At 43.5% G+C, this 22,279-nt stretch overlaps 1 protein-coding gene across 2 annotated transcripts; it reads left to right on the top strand.

Moving 5' to 3' along the window:
• The first annotated feature begins 2,215 nt into the window (after positions 1 to 2,215).
• tmem267 (transmembrane protein 267) lies at positions 2,216 to 16,589 on the top strand. Of its 2 annotated transcripts, XM_072658567.1 has the most exons (3): positions 2,216 to 2,298; positions 6,834 to 7,241; positions 11,377 to 16,589. In XM_072658567.1, exons 2-3 carry the CDS (start codon positions 6,870 to 6,872, stop codon positions 11,710 to 11,712), a joined length of 708 nt encoding a protein of 235 aa, XP_072514668.1. In that variant the 5' UTR covers positions 2,216 to 2,298; positions 6,834 to 6,869; the 3' UTR covers positions 11,713 to 16,589. The 2 variants fall into 2 exon arrangements, with proteins under 2 accessions (XP_072514668.1, XP_072514669.1); XM_072658568.1 differs by lacking the exon at positions 2,216 to 2,298 and having other exon boundaries at positions 5,897 to 7,241.
• Positions 16,590 to 22,279: the final 5,690 nt, after the last annotated feature.

Consider the following 22,279-nt stretch of genomic DNA (forward strand, 5'->3'; position numbering starts at 1 on the left):
AAAGGGGGGAACTGAATAGTAAATGGTTATTATTTACACTTATTCACGATTATAAAATACAATTCCAACAATTAAACTATTTAAATCAGCTTGAAAAGAAGTGATTAATGAAAGGAGACTATTCACAAGTTCATTATTTGCGTTATTAGCCTCACTGATTAACTGACATTTACTCCTCTGCCTTTGTACTGCAGAGTTTAGGGCCAGCAGATGGCAGCGCTCATATTTCTCGCACTGCTTTGAGCTGTTTTTCACTTGCTACTCTTCTTTAGGCCTGAGCCAAAAGGTGCCCAGAGCCATGCAGCTCCCGGCCAAGTCCACAGTTTGGTGAATCAACACTATATGAATGATAAGGGATCTTAAGGGTGCTGGGTTTAAGCACATGCATTTGGGATAACAGTGGGACAGTGCTGATTTGTTTTTGGCTTTTAATGCAGATCTTACTGCAGATGTTCTCAGAGCTCTGACAGCTTATTAAACAGGTGACACTCACGCTCCACCATGTTGGTCAGTGGACAAACCCATCCTCTGATTGTTCACACCCTGCTTCTTAAGGAACTTCTCAGCATTGTTGCAGGCTTTGCATCTAATTTGGAGGACGTTTGTAGAGCTTGATGTTTACACTGATGGTCCCTCAACCCATATTTTACTGGGGGTTGAACTACATTTAATTATTGATCAATGACCAGAATTTACCAGAATTTAGCCTTTACTAGCTAGATTCTCCAGTCTGAACCGCACAGACCAGCTGGTGTTACTCCTGTAAGTGTCGTTTTCAAAGGCCGCCCTGCACTCTGGTCCACACTCAGCTGATGTAGAGATCGGCTGTGTCTGAAATCTACAAAATGCTGCCTACTTAGACAGGATGCTGAGTCAGGAAAGCACCTACGTGTTGTCTAAATAGACTTTTAGCAAGCTTAGCTTTTGTTTAGTGGGCGACATTGCTAGCTAACATTAATGGGCAATGACAACACTGCTAAACGCACATATGTAGAGGTGAGAGGTCGATCCCTTAAGACAGAGTGGACAGCAAGGCATCTCAGTAGTGCCCTAAAAAGCAAACATATGCAATTCGGTCACAGCCGTGGTCTCAAAGGAGCGTTTCCCTTAAAAAGTAGGTAAACATTACATTAAATCACATTAAAATGTATGTAACGCTAATAATTAATTTTGATTGAAAGTGCACACGTTTATATAAAAAGAAAAATAATACTAAAAACAATATATATAAGTATTTGTACTTGTATTTTTTTTACTTTATTTTACAATTAACAAGCAAAACAACATATATATGAATATATTATATTATAAATATGAACTAGTGACATAAAATAAAATTATATCAATAACTTAAATAAAAAAAATAATAAATATCTTAAAAAACGTCTCAAGGAAAATAACCAAATGAACATATAGTAAACATATGAGCAGCGCAATGCAGCCTCCTGTGAAGCTCATGTTGTTTTTATACTGAAGCCTGTAGGTCAGTCATAGTTTTGAGAAATTTGTCATAATTATTACAAATAAAAAACTCCCAAAAAAAACAGGTGACCCTTTGGTCTTACTATGGGTGCTAAGAGGCTGTTACACCTATGCAAGTACATGGTCACTGTTCAGAGCCAGGATAGGGATTTCAGGGTTTTCAGGTTTTTTTTTTTTTTTACATAGCCTCGTAACTCCACTGCACAACTAAATAAGCAAACTTTAGACACAAAATGATATTTAATTAAAAAAAAGTTTAAAAGGCAGATATGAGTATATGTGAAGCATCTTTACTTATGAATACAGACTTTTACAGCATGATTTGTCACTTAGCCAGATAACCTAAGCCTAAAGCTTAGGACTATCCAAATTAGAATATTACTAATCTTTTTTTATTAGGTTTAAGCTCTAGTTATCTGGCAAAGTATCAGTATTCAGTAAAGTATCAGTATCTTTATTCAGTATATTTATTAATGAATACAGAATGTGTACAGTGTGTGTTTTTATTTATTTATTTTTTAGAAATCTGCATAATTGCAACAGCTTTGCTTTTGTTATTATATTAACACATAAATCCTTAAGTTATTATTAAATTTCATGTAAGAAAAACAGGAGACCACAGATTTCTTCAGCTCTACCGCTGCGTGTCTCTTCAGCTACATGATGTTGTGCTTCCTGGACTGACGGTGTTCGGACCAATGGGAGACCTCACCTCCCTCCCTCCCTCCCTCCCTCCCACACACACACACACACACACACACACACACGAAGCCAAGAGTGCTGGAGGAAGGGTGTCTGCGGGAAGGATATGATGTTGTAAGTGATGTAGCTGGTTATCTATATTTATTGTAGTCTGTTTAACTGAGAGTTAAATCTGCGCATCAGCTGCGGGGAAGTGAACGGAGGCTAACCGGCGACCTGCAAACGTTAGCTAGCCTGTTAGCTAGCTAGCGCTAGCTACCTAGCTAGCAGCCTCCCTAGGGGTTATGCTGGGTAGCTGTAGCTGTTATCCACCTGCCAGTATACAAACGCGACACCCGTAACCATGTCTTGTTGCTTACCGTTGGCTACGATAACTTAATGTACCAGAGAGTCGAAGTGCTTCGCTGTTGTTGATGTTTGTTAGCTTTAAGCTAACGGACAGACTCCGGCTATTAGCTAGATAGCTACCAGGTTGCTGTTAGCAACACAATGGCAGCGGGTCGCAGGCTAGGATGCTCGCCTGGTTAGCTAGCTAGCTATAGTGCTACGTTTCAGCTTATATATCACTCTATATATTACTCAAAATATCCTCTTGGCCGTAATTAACTGTTTAATTATTTCATGTTTGAGTGGAAAGCTGCAGTCTTCTATCATTAGCTCCTCGTTAGCTCATGACCAGGTCCCTCTGAATCTGGGACGCGTTTCAACAGCAGGATTTCTCACTTAGCCAGATAACCTAAGCCTAAAGCTAGCTCAGTACTATCCCCTCAGAATATTAGAGATACTAATTTAAGCTTTAGTTATCTGGCTAAATTCAGTAATCCTGATTTGTGAAATATAGCTAGCTACCCACTGCCAGCTGACAAGGGAATTCTGGTAAGGTTCCTGGATACTGTCCCAATACTAATGACCGATAAGGTAAGGTGCATGTATTGTGTCCTCCGCATTTAACCCATCTGTGGTAGTGAACACACACACACACACACACACACACACACTAGTGCACTAGGGGCAGTGAGTACACACACACACCCAGAGCGGTGGGAAGCCAACTCCAGCGCCCGGGGAGCAGAGAGGGTAAAGGGCCTTGCCCAAGGGCCCAACAGTGGCAGCTTGCCGAGCCCGGGAATCGAACCCACAACCCTGTTATCAATTTGATCAGTCTCAGGTCTCAGGTGAGGAAATGGGCTGTCTTGAAATAGGCTGAAGGAACAGAGATAAAAGACACACACACAAAAAAAAAATCCATTAAATGACAGGGTTGTGGGTTCGATACCTGGGCTCAGCAAGCTGTCACTATTGGGCCTTTGAGCAAGGCCCTTCACCCTCCTTGCTCCCTGGGCAGCGCAGCACAGCGATGGCTGCCCACCGCTCCGGGCATGTGTGCTCACTATTTTACTGTGTGTGTTGGATCACTAGTGTGTGTGTGTGTGTGTGTGTGTGTGTGTGTGTGTGTGTGTGCACTGTATGGATGGGTTAACGACAGAGGCCAAATTCAATCCATGTCCAACACTAATGGTGAATATGGATGTCTTGTATGGGGAGCTGATTTGAATAATAGTCGTTGATTACTTTACACCTTCATTTCAGCCTTCATTTTATTTTTTTTAACAAAAAGGTCATTCAGAGTAGTTTTCTCTACAGTGAAACCAATGTGAAGGACAATGTTTACATCTCTACCACATTTGGAGTAGTTTGGACTTGGAGTTGTTTTGCCTGGAGTGTCCTCCATTCTCCACTCCACCATGCATACGTTTAGGTTTTAGGCTAAAACCCTCTATCAGGATTGCCTTTTCTCAACAATTTCTCATGTGTCAGCCACCAGGCGACCTATTTGAAGCTATTTCATGTAATACTCTGTCATGTAACTTTTAGAGACCACCAGAGAGACCCTAGAGACCAATCCTGTTCCCACCACCACTGTGAGCAGTTCAGACTCTTAATTGACTCCTTGAATTATGCAGAAATATTGCAAAATCAGTGGAACGTCTCTTTAACAGCTAGGATTCGCTCCAGGGAAGTTAGGCAGTAGATTGTCACATTGGAGAGAGGTTTTAATGTGAGTTTAGATAAGCCTGCACTCTCGCAGGCAGATGGTTCTGCTATTTTTAAGTGAACCGCCGGCACCCTCATCGCTTTTCTGCGTCATTGCACATTGCACATGTCACACACTCATTTCCACAACACATCTCTTGTGTTGGCCTTTGCTGCCTGCTTATCATTTCCTCTGAATTCAACGGACTTATGCATCAGCCCTAGTTTCTCAGCTGTAAAAGTCAAAAACTATGCTTGATCTCCGAGAATCCGAGAACCCAGCAGTTCCTTTCAGCATTAGGCTTGTAGCACCTAACCAGGACTACATTTCTCCTTGTAGAGAGAGCCCTGGAGAAAAAGGCTTTGGAAAACATGAAAATAAATAAGAAAATAAATTCCACCTCTGCTGTGATTCACAAAGCTCTGGAGAGCGCAGCTGCCAAGTGTGACTCCATCAGTCGTGGGCTGGAGAGATCTCTCTTAGTCTGTTAGAAGTTGGCAGTGTATTTTTAGAGCATAGCTTCGGCCCTCAGCCGAACTCCCAGTGACTAGGCTCCATTAGACAATAGCCTCGTTTTCATGTGTTTCAGTATAATGTCCACCCAGCCGTTGGTTCAGTGAACTGGGCTGTAGGCTTCTGCTGCTCTCGTTAATACACTAATGATATTGGGGTTTATATTTAGGCACGATTAGGGGTTTAAATCTGAACTCATCAGTTTCTTTCAATGTGAAGATGATTAGAAGACGATTCAACAATGACTGAAATCTCAAAACTCACCAAGTTATTTGTTTTTTTGGGGGGGATCCACTAAATGCACATATATTTCTGGAGGAACTCTGGTAGTGGCTTTATATTTGCGCTGTAATGGGTTATAGATAAGAATTGCATTACCCCAGGCGTTTGATCATACCATGATGATTTTTTTTGGACAGACTTTTTTAACCTCCAGTGAAAACCAAACTGATTTGGTCTCTTTCTGATGGGGGATGCTGTACTTTGACATCAGCTGGATCAAGAGCTACCTGTAGAACCTGTAATGACATGTTAGGGTTGTTGGAGACATCTTGTGATCTGCTCTTGGGCTAAAAAATTCTAGGACGGCCTGATCTGGCCAAGTTGGCAGTTGCTGTAAATGTTGCCTGATTGTAAATTATTTAGGGGACAGAGGCACGGCTGATTTCTAACTGTTCTGAGATCATTTTAAACTCCTCTGCATCTAAAGGATAAAGGTGCACGTATTCGTCACTGTACAGTGTGGACTGTACAGCGAAATGTGTCCTCCGCATTTAACCCATCTGGTAGTGAACACACACTCACACACACACACATGTGTTAGGGGCAGTGAGTACACACACACACCCAGAGCGGCGGGCAGCCAACTCCAGCGCCCGGGGAGCAGAGAGGGTAAAGGGCCTTGCTCAAGGGCCCAACAGTGGCAGCTTGCCGAGCCCGGGAATCGAACCTACAACCCTGTTATCGATATCCCGGCGCTCTAACCGCTGAGCCACCACTGCCCTTCTTTTTAAAGAATCAAGAGCAGAGCAAACTAAAAAAGACAGGCTCCTCCAGAACCCTCTCTAACCATGTTCCAATCATTTGCAGCTAATGTGCTGCACCTGATTTTGATTTTAGACATTTTAAACAGTAATAAATGTGAGCATGTTTATTTGTGAGCACCGTTTGCAATTTATTAAGGATTTTAAAGGCATTTCTTTAGTTGTATGTTTTAATTAAATTACCTTTTATATCTCAGTATTGTTAAAATGAAGGGGACCCTATCATACTCCCTGTGTAAGGTGCGTAGCGATCCTCATTGCTATCTTACACCCCGCTAGCAGTCTATTTTCACGCCTTCCACCAGCGTCGCTTAAATAGCCACAGTTCTTGCGAATATATCTACGCCGATGGGCGCGGTGATCTCAAAATTACATGTGTTCATGTAAATTTCTGGTGTGTTGCTATCTTGGCAATGGAAAACACAGGAACTCCACTGACTGACAACAACCTAGGCAGATGTTACCAGTCAGACATTCATTGCTATCTTGGCAGTGAATTGTCAACACAGGCGTGTGCACAACACATGTACACTCCTGCTTTGCTCCATTGAAATAGCAATCTGCCAAAGTCAGACCGCACAGACTGCAATGGCGAGTGACACACTGATTGGTTTATTGCATGTTACGCCCCAATAACACACCCATGATTAATTAAGAGACTTAGTTCATGCCTTTTGTGCGTTTTGAGGCAACGCAGGGTGTACTTTTCCCGCTGTTACCATAGCAAAGACACACTGACATTCCCTAAATCAAGCTGCACGGTTGACGGCGTGAATGTCCTGAATGTCCATATGTTTAAATATGTAAAAAAGACAAAGGGTTTTATGGGATGTCCTGATTGTCTCACAAGACTGTATGTTTAAAAATGTGAATTTTATTTTGACCAAAAAAAGAATGCATACTTCTGTACTTTTTGCAGTGCATGACCATTGAACATTGATTGTAATATTCAGTGTAAAATTCAGTGCAATTGAATTTCCACATTTGTCCATTCCTGTTCACAGTATATTAGAATATATCTGAGGTCAATCTCTTCATTTTCTGTTTGTCCCTGTCAGAAGTGGCTGCTGACCCCTCTGTTCTAGAGGCCAGCGATGCGGGGCTTCCACTCCAAGCTGGATGCGTCGTCGCTGGGCATGGCCGTGCCACTCAACCTGGCTGTGGAGACAGAGAAGGCCCAGGCTCTGCTTCAGACGTTCAGCACAGCCTCCCTGCTGGCCAGTGCGGGCCTCGGAGCCTTCTGCTTTCTGGCCGACCACATCCTGACCTCCCCATTTATCCAGCACCATGTGTGGCTCAGGGCAGCGCTGGACAACTCCGTGCATGGCGTGATCGGACTGTGGTCCTGGGCCATCGTCATTGGGCTGCGGAAGAAGAGTGACTTCTATGAAGTCGTCTTGGCGGGCTTCCTCGCCTCCATCATCGACCTGGATCACTTCTACATGGCCGGCTCGCTGTCACTCAAAGTAGGTCCTTTCATTTTCTCGCACTCTTTTAGAATGACTCATGCATTGCAGCTGCTGCCAGCAGGAATTCTGAGGGACAGTCTCTCCTTCTCTTCAGTGCACACATTATTATTATTATTAAATGCTGGGTGTGTGCCTGTTCATGTGCCAAGACAATCTATTTAGATTTCTTCAGTAGGTTTCTGTAAACAAAGTAGACGTAGCTAGCTTACAGTTTTCAGAATTGCTGTTAAAAAAATAAAGTATTTGCACAAACCTGTGTACATTCACCCTGAATCTGCATTGATGTCCTCGTCACCTCCAGTCTACGACCAAGTGGTACGGCCAAGTGCCATGTCCCCTTTTGAACTTTTGGCTTGTTTGGTGTTGGGTAAAAGTCAGGAAACCATATTTCTAACAGCAAATCTATATTCAGGTCTGAAATCATGTTGCTGTCCATGTTTCATTTTCAGTTTTGCAGTTTCCTCTACTAAACTCAGATCTATTGCCAATCACATTGCCACCCAGTCAAACTGAGGGTGTGTGTTCCAGTGAAGAAAGTGGCGCCAATGCCCTCTATTGAAAATTGACATAGACCACAGATTTCTTTGGGCTCTTGAAAGTGTAATGAGAGTTAAGCTTCTTTAAATTACAACATAACTGACAATTTATGTATTCCAGTGCAAAAATTCAGCAGTGTTTTGATATATTGTCACTGTCATGCAAAAACCTCAAATCACCAAAATCATTTTCTGAACTTTTGATTAGGCCTGTCGCTACAATGCAGTTACACTCTTAAAGAGCACTGACCCTTTTCAACTGAACAAGTTTTAAGAATATTCAGACATTTGTATAGAAGATATTTAAAAATTATTCTAAATAATTTAAAGATTACTAAAATAAAATCACAAATTCGACTTATATGTTATATGAGTAATTCTACTCATGTAGAAAAAATATCGGGGGCAGCAAAAAATAATGTATATCATATATTGTATGATAATGATGATGTAATTATCGTGACTGGCCTACCTTTAGTGAAAAAGATTTTATCCATCATTTCTGTTGTCTGCTCATTGTGTAATTGTGACACAATGTAGAGCAGTGTTTCTCAACCCTGGTCCTAATAAATGTTCTGCACATGTATTGCTCTCCCTTCTCCCAACACACCTGAGCTAATTGGTTAATTAACAAGTTCTTTCAGAGTAGCAAGGTGAGAGTTAAGGGGACAGTGGTGGCTCAGCGGTTAGAGTTCCGGGCTATTGATGACAGGGTTGTGGGTTTGATACATGGGCTCTGCAAGTTGCCACTCTTGGCACTCTTAAGCAAGGCCCTTCACCCTCTCTGTACCCCGGGTGCTGGAGTTGGCTGCCCCTAGTTTGTGTGTGCGCGTGTGTTCACTACCACAGATTTCTCACTACCACACATTTCGCAGTGACCAATACATGCACCTTTTAAAGCAGGGGAACCACTGAAATGTGCAGGACAGTGTGCCTCCAGGACCAGGGTTGAGAAACACTGATGTAGAGAACAGCATTGTCAGAACAGCATTGAAAAGTCAAAAATGGAGGTACAAGGTGACCTCAACAATGCATGGTCTTATTTCTAATAGATGTGTGGTCTTAAAGGGAGATTTTTGCTGAACTAAATAATTCCACCACTGTTCAGTCTGTATTTTTATGATGTCTTCCAATTAATGTGCTTTTAAACCATAACCACGATCAAATCTTGTTCTTGCAGAATGTAAAAGTTTATCCATATTAATGCACTCGTGCTGAAGAAGACCACAGGCACAGTCATCTTTACATTTGATGAAATCCCGTTCATTGCTCTGTGACTAAAAATGGTGGAAGGACAAAATCCTCTTATTGGCTGGAACATGCCGTATGCAATAAGCCTTGATTCTCTGAGCACATTACATTAGCGCACATTAAGACCTTTCTGCGTTGTGTGCCTTTGCAGTACAGCTTTGCAATAAATTAACTGGACATTTGTTTGCCTTTGTTTTCAAAGATTGTTTCGTTCTACTTTCTGTAACTGGCAACAAAATCAGTTGCCAGCTAGTTTGAATGTACTCCTGCGTGCTAGACTGATGCAGCAAGACATAAGCCAAAAGCCCAGACAAGTCTCCCTGGCCTTCTGGTCATCAGTCACCATTCCCTCAAATCAGCATCAGTCTACCTCCACTGCACAGTGTGTTTCCCCTGTCCTCCTTATTCAGCCCAGCAGCATTTCTAATGGTGAATTAGATTAGGTAAGTAATTGGAAGACAGAAAGCAGGTGCAGTGCAGGCGCCCACATCCTTGGAGCTGGAAGCTGTAATGGAGAAGGGATTGGTGATGCAGTGGCTGAGTTTCTTGAAGAAACGCAGTGTGATTCAGGCTTTGACAGTAATGTAAACTAGACGTTTGTAGATTATCGTCTGCAGATTTATCACAGTAAACTGTTTTATTGTGATTGAGATTGCAAGTGAGCTTTTTTACCCTGTGATTTACATTTCCCATGATGGTAATATAATTACCATGTATTTATTTATGTACTTCAGTAGTTTCTCATGTTTCTGACTAGATCATAATAATAATTCTGCACAGACCTCCAATGTTTCTCACATTCATTTGGTTTAAAACCAAAATATTGCTACTCTGGCATGTTGACTCCCTTCTTCTGGATAATCTTGTCCTTTTTATGCTCTGCTGGAGAGGAGATCTCATATACGCATAGAGTTTCTTCAATACATTTGCATTCCAGCACTCTTTACCAGACAGCAAATCTATACTGGAGTCTTTCCAAGTGTCCAAGTGAAAGTATGTGTGTGGTTAATTAGTGGATGTTCTGCTTGTTCAGCCTGCAATTAAGTGCAGTTTATTTTATTTTATTAACTAGAATATGTTGCTTGTATCTTCATTTTTGCTGTTTATCACACTTTAAACCTGGCAGATATTCTTTACATTCTGTCAAAATTTCATGATTAATGGACCAATATCAATGCTCCAACATGACCTGGAATAGAATCTACCCAGACTTCTATTGAACGCTAAGGAGATCCTTTAGAGTTTCCTTTTTGGAGAAAAACAAGGTTTTGATGATGATGTTTACAATGGGAAATTGTTAAAGGGTGAAAACAAGATCATGTAACGCTTGAAAGAAAACAAAAGATCAACAGTAGTCATTATATTGGCACTTATTATATTGTAAGTTATATTACAGTACTAATAATGTCTGCTGTCTGCCCAAAGCTAATGTGATCCATTCCCTTAAAGCAGTAGGTGGGTGAAAAATCCCCCTTCACCCTAAAATCTAAATCTTCAACCAGGTTTTGATTAGTGTCCAATTTTGACTTCCTTAGATTTGTGCTAGAAGTGTGAGGCTTATGTATCTAACGAGTAAAGATGGCCACCAATTAGCTTTGTGCTAATTGTAGGTCTAAATCATCACAACTGCTTCAAAGTACTACCTTACTTGCTTATGTCGTGTCTGTCTCAGGCTGAGTGATATGGTAATATGTCTAATGTTTTCATGGCACACTTTCTTTCTTTCACAATATTTTACAGAATACATGAGTAGCAGCAGATTCTTGAAAACTATTGTTTAAATACTACCCCATACTTAGTACTGTGCTTTCTATTCGTGATCTACTGTACAACATCCAGCTAAACAGAACCAGTTACACTCTCTGTAGTGAAAAGTGCATTTGGTCAGCGTTCAATAAGCAATGTTGATATCTATGTTGTGTATCACAATAACAAAATGTGATGGATCATGATCCAATAAATGATTGACATATTGCCCACCCCTGTTTTGACACAGTAGCAGCATTAGAAACCTAAGCTGCAGCCAGTGTGTCGTGAAGGACCCTTCGCATTCAGAGCAACATGGAGACACATCTGATGTATTATTTCCAGCTCTGTTACCCACAGTTCTCTGTGCACATATAACACAAACTGCAACTACAAAAATGGTGGAAAAGAGTTTGTTTTAAAATGTTAAAATATGGCATACAGTTTTCTATAATCATGGAAGAAAATGTGATAATGTGTGTGTGTGTGTGTGTGTGTGTGTGTGTGTGTGTGTGTGTGTGTGTGTGTGTGTGTGTGTGTGTGTCTCTCTCTCTCTCTCTCTCTCTCTCTCTCTCTGTCTTTCCCCTTTTCGTGATCAGGCTGCTCTGAGCCTGCCCCAGCGGCCGCCGCTGCACTGCTCCACACTCATCCCGGCGTTCTGCTTCTCCCTGCGGTTGCTCATGTGGGCCTGCCGGCTTAAAGACTCGTGGTGCTCTCTGCCCTGGATGCTCTTCATCTCTCTGGCATCCCACCACATCCGGGACGGCGTGCGCCACGGCCTGTGGCTCTGCCCCTTCGGCAACACCGCACCCATCTCCTACTGGCTGTATGTCACCATCACAGCCACGCTGCCGCACCTCTGCTCCGTGCTCATGTACCTCACTGGCACCAGGGACATGATCTCCACCAAACACGGCGTGGCCATCGACGTCTGAGGGAGCACTTTTAACATACGCAGGCTTGTACGATGTGTGTGGAATTTCTGTTTTTCTTTGTTTTGGATTTTCTCCAGGGAAGTTCAGTCCCGGCACTGGAATGGTCTGTGCCTGCAGACTCTAGTGGGACTGACTTTGTGCTCTCTTTTTCACCCTTTGACTCACGTCCATTATCCTTCGATTCTTCCCCCACCCCTTGCCTTTTTATCGCGTTGTATCTGTGGTCATTTTAACTAGCTGGTCAGGTGTCCTTTTGCTGTCAGGTTTTATTGACGTCACTTATTGGACTTGTGCATTTCTACTATTTATAATTGTAAGAGCGACTGAAGAGACTGTTGCCCTCCTCTTTCGAAGGATCTTCTTGCCTTGTGGTTGTACGGAACCTACAAGTCTTTTACACTTGATGTGATTCGTTTAGGCCAAGAATTTTTTTAAGGCTTTATTTCCCTCCCTCCAGACTGGGCTGTATTTAGCAGACAGTAACTCTTCCCTCAGCAGAGGAATATCAGTCATGTAGACCACGTAGGCCATCTGAGCCTCACATCCACTCTCACCAAAGTTCAGAGTTACTGTGCTAGACATCATTGAATTATGACTTCAGACAGACATCAATACTGGCTGGCAGCTTGGCTCGCTGTGCTTAGTCAGCATGGTAACATACCGAATATTATATACAGGAGAGCTCAGGGCACTCGACTTTAATAATTTAGCTTAGTCTGACAATACGTAGAGAATTTTGTAGTAAGTGTTTCCACAATAAATAATCTCAAAGGGACTCAAGATGCCTGCTTTGGATAGGGTTCCTTTAAGATTAAAGGAACTACCACTGCTAAAGCTGGGGCTTTGAAGGGAAATGTGTGTGTGGTAGCTATCTATCGGTGAAGTTAGATATCCTTTCATTCTAATAAACAAAAGGCAGCCCTCCAGTACGTCCTGTATACCTCTGAAAAATCCTCCCCAGAGCTGTTGAAGTTTCTCCCACGTTCAAGATGCATCATCAGAAGGTTTTTCTTTTTTTCTGAGCGTGTTTTCACACGTCCCGAATACACAAGTCTCCATCCAGGATCAGTCCCTGGGGGGATGCTCATTCTCGCTGGTTTGCTCTCTCATAGAAAAATGTGAACGCCACTTTTCAGTGCACAGTTTTGCATACTGGTAGGACCTAGGGTCACCCGTTTATCACATTTCCTTATTTTTCTTGGATATAAACAGTCAAGCAGCAGCCAAAAAAGTGCTGGCATTTTGCCGTGCAGGAACACCTGCAAACAAGGACCCATTGTCACTGGAGAAGGTTTTTAGCCATGCAGGCGTTAAGTTAAAATGATCATGTAACTGAATGAACAAATCATGCAACCCTGCATGCAGCGGCGGGAGTGGATAGCACCCACACTCACAGAAGACTGCTTGAAGCGAACCCCAGACCACTGATTTCAAGCGGACCAGAGACCGGTTCTCCAGACTACTCTAAACCAGCTTTCACTCTTGACCAAATGTACCAAACTCTCAGAGCAAGCGAGGAACAAAACGTGGGTGAAAAGCCTTTAATCCAGCAGCAGTGAAAGTAGTTTCCCCTCTTTACAATTAAGATGATTCAAATGTTTCTTTGATGCATCTATACATTTTTTTTTTCTCACCTCTGATTTATAGTGGATACAGCCTCCTACATCTTGTGGTTTTATCAGCGAAGTGCACACAACTTGTGTGTAGATGTGGTGTCGGTGTGTGTGATCGTTGGCTGTAATAAGTACATGGGGATATGAAAGTGAATGGAAAAGGTCTGTTTGCTGTTTAGACTTCCAGGAAAAAGCAGATGAGATTAGCATCAGGTGACTGTAGGGAAAAGCCCTGATCAGATTGCCTGCCTGAAGTATGAGTAGGTAGGTGGGCAGAGATTACACTGTTAGCTGCTGTTAATGTAGAGCATAAGCAGTTGGACAGTGGCATGGTGTTGTTGCTACCACAGTGCTTGGGTTTGCAGGGAACCAGTAATTGTGGTTAAGATGTTGAATGTCAGCTTTCATTTAACAAGACTGAACCACATAGCAATCGCAGCCCACATATCAGTCAGGAGCCCAAAATTAATTGGACAAATTGACAATCTTATATTCTGCCTAGAACTTGATTGCAAACCATTTGCATTCAGTGACTGCCTGAATTCTGCATTCCTCAGACTGTTCACTGTTAAAGCTCTGCGATGCGTCTGTAAAGTTTCAGTGGTAGTTAGTGAGAGCTCTGTGTTCTCTGCGTCGTTCTCTGTGACTTTCAAAGCATTTGATTGGTCCTGAACAGTCAAGATCGTTTTGTACACTTTATAATGCGTCCTGCTGTCTGCACATCTTCAACAGACAAGTAAGTCATTTCCACTGGCAGTCAGATGTACCCATGATAGTACGTTTCATATGTGAGGTGGGTGGTTTGCTTCTGATCGTGAGCAGTTCAGTTCCTTTGTTCTTCTCAGCACCGTCCTCTTTCTGTCACACTTATATAGGCTAGCCTTCATCTTATCTGTCCATAAGACTAGGAAGACTATTCCTGCCTGGTAGAAGAAAGGAAAGCAGTATATATCTCAGAAAATGTGACTTTCAGGCCCGAGTGGCTCAGTAGGTTAAGACTCTGACACTGTGGCCCGAGGACTCGCAATGCTCTTGAATTCTGGGTCATGCTGCTTCGCCATCAGCAGCCAGAGCCTGAGAGAGCACAATTTGTCATGCGCTCTCCTCTCAACACTCATCATTATTGTGAAGATGACCCGTCTATCAGAACTGGGGATTCTATTGTGGTCCTCTGAGCGTGTTGGCTGCCTAGTGATGCTGCACTGGCGGCAGTTGGAAAATAGGCAGTGGCTAATTAGTGGGTGGATTTGTTGGCTTAGCTAAATTAGGTAGAAAATTGAGTAAAAATCAAAAGAGGAAAAAAAGACATTTCCTGTTTAAATTTTTTTTTTTCAATGGTTGGCTAACCGGCTCTCAAGACTTTTCTCATCATTTTTTATTTATTTTTTTAATTAAGATTTTAAGTTCTGTGGCCCTGAGTGGACTAAGGTGCTGTCACTATGATCGGAGGATCGCTGGTTCGAATCCCAGTCATGCAGCTAGCTGTCAGCAGCTGAGGCACAAAGAGAGCACAATTGGCCTTGCTCTTTTCAGGGTGGGTAGATGGCACTCTCCCCCCACATCCTTCGCTGCGGTACTGGCCACCACTGGTGTCTGCAGGCTGGTGCGTTGCGACGGCTTGACTGCGCACGCGTTACATTTACATTTATGGAATTTAGCTGACGCTCTTATCCAGAGCGACTTACAAGGTTGCTTGTATTACAGCAGTAGGCCAGTGTAGTGTTAGGAGTCTTGCCCAAGGACTCTTATTAGTGTAGCGCAGCAAAGTCACCCAGACTGGGAATCGAACCCCCAGTCTTCCACGTGATGTGGTAGATCACTGGCAGGTAGTGGCAGGTAGTCACTAGTGTCAGGGCATCGCGTGTAATTGGGGGTTGGGGGGGAGTATATACGGGTTGGGTAATTGGTGGTCCACATTGGGGAGGAAATGGGGGTGACATCCAAAAAAAAAAAAGATTTTAAGTTATTTAAGCATTCAGGAATATAATCAGTCCTGGGTTTCAGTAAATTAGTCACATGGCAGGTCACGCTTAGAACATACACCCATCAGCCAACATTAAAATCACTGACCTAATATTGTCTTTGTTCCCCTCGTGCCGTCAAAACAGCTCTGTAGTCCTGTCAGGATGTGGACTTCACAAGATCTGTGAGTTTTCACACTGTAGTATTTGGCAGCAGATCCTTTAAGTCCTGTAAGTTGTGAGGTGGGGCCTCCATGAATCGCATCAGTAAGCCTTGGGCAGGCATGACCCTGTCGCCAGTTCTCTGGCTGTCCTTGCCTGGAGGACATTAGGATCGACCTGCCGTTTTGGAGATGCTCTGACCCAGTTGTCTAACCCTGTCTAGTCCTGCTTTTAACACATCACCTTTAAGAACTGTCTGCCACTGCTTCACAGGTACTAGTGCAACCAGATAATCAATGTTCTTCACTTCACCTGTCAGTGTTGTGTTTTTAATGTTGTGGCTGATTGGTCTATCTCTAGTACATACATCAACATTTTGAGACCGTGTAGTCGTGCCTCTCTTCTCCTCCCCCCTGGGTGTGAAGAGGCCTCTTTAATTTGTTGCAGAACTCTGCAGGCTTTTCATGTCCCCAGCAGACTGTCCTGGGCTTTCTGTTCGGTGTCAGTGCTCTACGTCTTGTGAATAAGCTTGTATGTCTTTGCTGCTTTACAGTATACATTTAAAGACTCATGGTGACCTCATTTACTGTCATTGACAATTCTTTGATCCCCATATTGAAGAACAGCAGAGCAAACACAGCTGACTAAGAAACAACCTAGCAGGCATCTGTCCAATTAACTGTGTTCCCATATACTCTTAAAAATAAAGGCTGCTACAAAGGGTTCTTGCCATGGAGAAACCACTGGTTCTTCTTCTTCTTCTGCCACTTCTAGTTCCATGTTGAAACTGGTCAAGAACCTTTACATACAAGTGAAGGCTCCTCAGATGGTTAATCCATATCCATAAAGAGCCATTTTCATAATAGTGATGTGTTTGACCTGAAGGTGTTTCACCCATTTAAAGGTTCTTCACCCGTTCACAAAAAAAAGTTCTTTATGGAACCTAAATTGGTTCCTCTATGGCATCACTCAAAGAACCATTTGAAGCAAGTTTTCGGTTTTTAAGAGAATAAAATAAGAGAGCTGTAACAAATTTCCATGCTTGGTTCCTGTGACAAAAGTATTGGGATGCCTGCTCATTCATTGTTGTGTTTTTTTTTCTGAAATCAAGGGTATTTAAAAAAAAAAAAAAAACTTAAAACATTTATCCTGCTTCTCCTGGAGTATTGGTCTCAGCTGTCCAGGGAATGCTTTCTTATATGCTTGCTCTGAGGATTTGATTGCATTCAGCAACAAGAGCGTTAGCAGGGTCAGAGTGTTGGACGCTCACCTCCCCACCTCAAGTTAAAGTTTTCTCAAGTTGAAGTTGATGGTTTACACCTTAACCTCAACCATACCATTTCATTCCAGACTCTGTTGAGGTATAAAGGGATACAGCAAGGCTGTAATGAGGTAATTAAGATGCTGTGCTCCTTTTTTTCGCTCCTTTCCTTTTCCCTAATCTCAGTCGTTTTAGACAGCGATGTTTAAAATGTCTAAAGTTGAAGGTAGTTGAAGTTTAGAATGAGCAGTAACTGGTAGAAAGGGTCACTACAGCCATTATTTGACTTTGCATTTGCTTTGTTGATTAGGGATCCACTTTACTGATCAGTTTGAATTAGTTTGTGTTCTCCTGCTGTTGAACCTCGGTCTCCTCAGATTCTCAATCAGTTACCAGCTGTGTTCTGCATTAAGCTTCACTGTACATAAAGCATCAACCCCCAGATCTACATTACAGCCCTTTACAGTGAACTTGAAAATTGACTAACTTTTTAATAGGGACTGAACTCTTGGCTTTTTGGCTTTACATCAACAGCCGAAGCACCTGGAGTTTGTTGCTCTGCTTAGGTGAACAAAATGACTGGATGAGATCATTGGAGGCATTCTGACCATGCTATAGACACCGTGTAGAACTTTTTAGAACCAAGGAAACGTTGATGCTGTTTCCTTTGAATAAGAACTGAAATGCAAACTGAAGAGAGAAAGTGTGTCAACAATGTTTATTGTTATTATTATTATTATTATTATTATTATTATTATTATTATCGTTTCTTATTTTGTCCAGCAGGGGGCACCAGGAGACTACAACTGAATCTCACCACCAGCCCCTTCCTTTGTTTTATTTTTATTTATTTTTTTTTAAGTTTATGGTTACTGTGTAATTGCCATTGTACAGATTTACAGATCATGTTGCCTTTTGCACATTTTATTATTTATTAATTGTCTTAATTACCATCTTTTGCATTTATGATTAATATCTTATCATGGAATTGTTACTTTTGTCACTGTCAGAAGTCTGTTAATTCAAATTCTCATTAAACTCTAAAAGTTTAGGTGGATAATGTCTTTTTAAATGCCTTTTCCCAGATTCTTAGATCACACTCTGGAGTTCATACTGAGGTGTCAGTGTTGGCACCGCCATTCTGCTCTCGTCCTCATTAGTGTTTCAACTCAACTTGCATCACCATCAAACTGGCAAAGGCTTGTTATGAGCTGTGTGAAGCTTCCAAACAGAATTTTCTCATTTCAGATGAGAAGATTTCGGTCTGTTGCGCAACTGCCCAGCTGTTACTGGAAACTAGTAAATGTGCATCACACAGGAGTCCTTCAGATGCCTATACTGCACTGACTTTGCCTTCGTTAATTTACGCTAGCAGAAAAGCTACTGTAAAACGTGTGTAAAAAATCACTAAATCCCTGGTGTGGCGGCCCACTTTCAGTTCAGGTTAAATTATTTTAAATTACAGTCATTACAGTCTGAAATTATTAGCAGCACATTATTAAATATACATGCAAAAAATGGAATCATAGGTATAAAGGAAGAATGTGGATATAAAGCAGTATAAATCAAGTGGATAAGAGAATTTTCACTCGTCCAATTATGTATATGGTACTGTCCGTTATATAGTAGTTACTAATTACTGGATCATTTATTGCAGTTATAAGTAATTAGCCTTTAGGGGGCATTAACCAAGGTTCAGGAAACACCACCTCCAGTGGTTAGGTAGGTAAACACTGGAGCAACACTGGACGTTTTATTTATTTATTTATGTATATATTTTTGAGGGGTAGTTGGCCCTGAGGAGGTGAGGGTGGAATAATGGGCGTTGAGATAGAAGTAGAATAACAGAGTGTGGAGTAAAGTAACGGGGCATTGAGGAGATTGAGTGGAGCAGTGGAGCTTTGAAGAGTTGGGGTGGAGTAATGGAGTGTCGAGATGGAGGGAGAGCAACATGGCATTAAGGAGATCAGGGTAAAATAACAGTATGTTAGGAAAATAGGATAGAGTAAATGGGCATTGAAGAGATGGGGTCGAGTAATGGGGCCTTAAGAAGATTGGGTAGAGTAACAGGGCCTTAAGGAGACGGGGGCATGGTAACAGGGCCTTGAGGAGACAGGGTATTGTAACGAGGAGTTGAGGAGACGGGGTATGGTAACGAGGCGTTGAGGAGGCGGGGTATAGTAACGAGGCGTTGAGGAGGTGGGGCATATAGTAAAAGGCGTTGAGGAGGCGGGGTATAGTAACGAGGCGTTGAGGAGGTGGGGGATATAGTTAGAGGCATTGAGGAGACGCAACATGGCATTAAGGAGATCAGGGTAAAATAACAGTATGTTCGGAAAATAGGATAGAGTAAAGGGGCATTGAGGAGACAGGGTATGGTAACGAGGCGTTGAGGAGGCGGGGTAGAGTAACGAGTCGTTGAGGAGACTGGGTAGAGTAACGAGGTGTTGAGGAGACTGGCTAGAGTAACGAGGCGTTGAGGAGACTGGGTAGAGTAACGAGGCGTTGAGGAGACTGGGTAGAGTAACGAGGCGTTGAGGAGACTGGGTATGGTAACGAGGTGTTGAGGAGACTGGGTATGGTAACGAGGCGTTGAGGAGACTGGGTATGGTAACGAGGCGTTGAGGAGACTGGGTATGGTAACGAGGCGTTGAGGAGACGGGGTATGGTAACGAGGCGTTGAGGAGACTGGGTATAGTAACGAGGCATTGAGGAGGCGGGGGATATAGTAAGAGGCATTGGGAAGACTGGGGTAGAGTAACGAAGCGTTGGGAAGACTGGGGTAGAGTAACGAGGCGTTGGGGAGACGGGGATAGATTAACAGGGCGCTGAGGAGACTGGGGTAGAGTAACAAGGCGTTGGGGAGACGGGGTAGATTAACAGGGCGCTAAGGAGACTGGGGTAGAGTAACGAGTCGTTGAGGAGACTGGGGTAGAGTAACGAGTCGTTGAGGAGACTGGGTAGAGTAACGGGGCGTTGAGGAGACTGGGGTAGAGTAACGAGTCGTTGAGGAGACTGGGTAGAGTAACGGGGCGTTGAGGAGACTGGGGTAGAGTAACGAGGCGTTGAGGAGACTGGGTAGAGTAACGAGGCGTTGAGGAGACGGGGTAGAGTAACGAGGCGTTGAGGAGACTGGGTAGAGTAACGAGGCGTTGAGGAGACTGGGGTAGAGTAACGAGTCGTTGAGGAGACTGGGTAGAGTAACGGGGCGTTGAGGAGACTGGGGTAGAGTAACGAGGCGTTGAGGAGACTGGGTAGAGTAACGAGGCGTTGAGGAGACTGGGTAGAGTAACGAGGCGTTGAGGAGACTGGGTAGAGTAACGAGGCGTTGAGGAGACTGGGGTAGAGTAACGAGGCGTTGAGGAGACTGGGGTAGAGTAACGAGGCGTTGAGGAGACTGGGGTAGAGTAACGAGGCGTTGAGGAGGCGGGGGATATAGTAAGAGGCGTTGGGAAGACTGGGGTAGAGTAACGAAGCGTTGGGAAGACTGGGGTAGAGTAACGAAGCGTTGGGAAGACTGGGGTAGAGTAACGAAGCGTTGGGAAGACTGGGGTAGAGTAACGAAGCGTTGAGGAGACTGGGGTAGAGTAACGAAGCGTTGAGGAGACTGGGGTAGAGTAACCAGGCGTTGAGGAGACTGGGGTAGAGTAACGAGGCGTTGAGGAGACTGGGTAGAGTAACGAGGCGTTGAGGAGACTGGGTATGGTAACGAGGCGCTGAGGAGACTGGGTATGGTAACGAGGCGTTGAGGAGACGGGGTATGGTAACGAGGCGTTGAGGAGACGGGGTATGGTAACGAGGCGTTGAGGAGACGGGGTATGGTAACGAGGCGTTGAGGAGACTGGGGTAGAGTAACGAGGCGTTGAGGAGGCGGGGGATATAGTAAGAGGCGTTGGGAAGACTGGGGTAGAGTAACGAAGCGTTGGGAAGACTGGGGTAGAGTAACGAGGCGTTGGGGAGACGGGGGTAGATTAACAGGGCGCTGAGGAGACTGGGGTAGAGTAACGAGGCGTTGGGGAGACTGGGGTAGAGTAACGAGGCGTTGGGGAGACTGGGGTAGAGTAACGAGGCGTTGGGAAGACTGGGGTAGAGTAACGAAGCGTTGGGAAGACTGGGGATAGATTAACAGGGCGCTGAGGAGACTGGGGTAGAGTAACGAGGCGTTGAGGAGACTGGGGTAGAGTAACCAGGCGTTGAGGAGACTGGGGTAGAGTAACGAGGCGTTGGGGAGACTGGGGTAGAGTAACGAGGCGTTGAGGAGACTGGGGTAGAGTAACGAGGCGTTGAGGAGACTGGGGTAGAGTAACGAAGCGTTGGGAAGACTGGGGTAGAGTAACGAGGCGTTGAGGAGACTGGGGTAGAGTAACGAGGCGTTGGGGAGACTGGGGTAGATTAACGGGGTAGAGTTGAATAGATTGAGTAAGAAAAGGGAGGGAAATCGACTTTTGCTGCTTTAAGATTTATGACCTAATCACATGTTTTGGGTTCAGGAGAATAAATCTGGATTTCAGATTCTGTTTTATTGGAGATGCAACAACAGAACTCATAACTGCTGTAACCCGAACCTTCAGAGACATTAATGAGGAATGTGAAGCAATACTGGAACATCTCCTGCTCCGTTTTAGCTCTGAATATTTTTGGGAGTGTCTCCACCGATGTCTCGTCTCCACTGATGTTCCTGCTTGTCTTTGGGCTGATGATGAAGAGAAGTCATAGGGTAGATATTTATTAGTCCCGTAACAAGGCTAAATTAAAGCTGACCTAATTTCAGCTGGTTGTGTCACTGCGGGGGTTGAAGAGGATTTGAACACTGTGTACCGGTTCTGAGCACAACGAAACATTAGTGGAACATTTGTTTATGCAAATATTTGCGATGATGATAATGTCATATTATGATCAGAATCCCATTCAATTAAAATGCTTTCTCTCAGTCTGTTTGAATGGGAGCAATGTATCCGAGCACTGTTACTGCCCAAATTCAAGGCTTACTTTCACAGCACATATTTATAGTAAATGTGAGGAAGCCTGCTGCTGAACCTTTCCCTAGTTATACAGCACAACAGGACCCTGACAGTTATTTCCTCGTCAGTTGAAGCATGTTCTTTTGGCACGACTCCACATTTCCTCTCTTTGGTCCAGGAAAGAGAGGCCATTTAGAGGAAGGACTGACCTGTTAGTGCAGGTTAACTTCATTGTGGAGGTCATTATTTGCCTTGCTACCATAGGTTACCTAACTTCCGAATTCAGGTCCAAACATCAAGGACGAAACCTGCTGCATGTCCGAAAGTATTCAGACACTCCTCTAATTAGTGAATTCTGTTCTCTAGAGTGATGGAGCTTCATCCAGTAGCTTTGGGATGAGCTGGAGTGGCGTTCGTGATCCAGAACAGGTCATCCACCATCAGTACCTGACCTCACTAATTCTCTTGTGGCTGAATACAATCAAATCCTCACAGCAATGTTCCTACATCTAGTGTAAGGCCTTCCTCACAGAGAAGATATACTCTTATTGGATAGATGGGCATGTGTTTGCAAAACTTAGGTTAAGCCCCACCCATTTACCCCTGAAG

This window comes from Salminus brasiliensis, chromosome 16, assembly GCF_030463535.1.
Source record: "Salminus brasiliensis chromosome 16, fSalBra1.hap2, whole genome shotgun sequence".
NCBI classification, from domain to species: domain Eukaryota; kingdom Metazoa; phylum Chordata; class Actinopteri; order Characiformes; family Bryconidae; genus Salminus; species Salminus brasiliensis.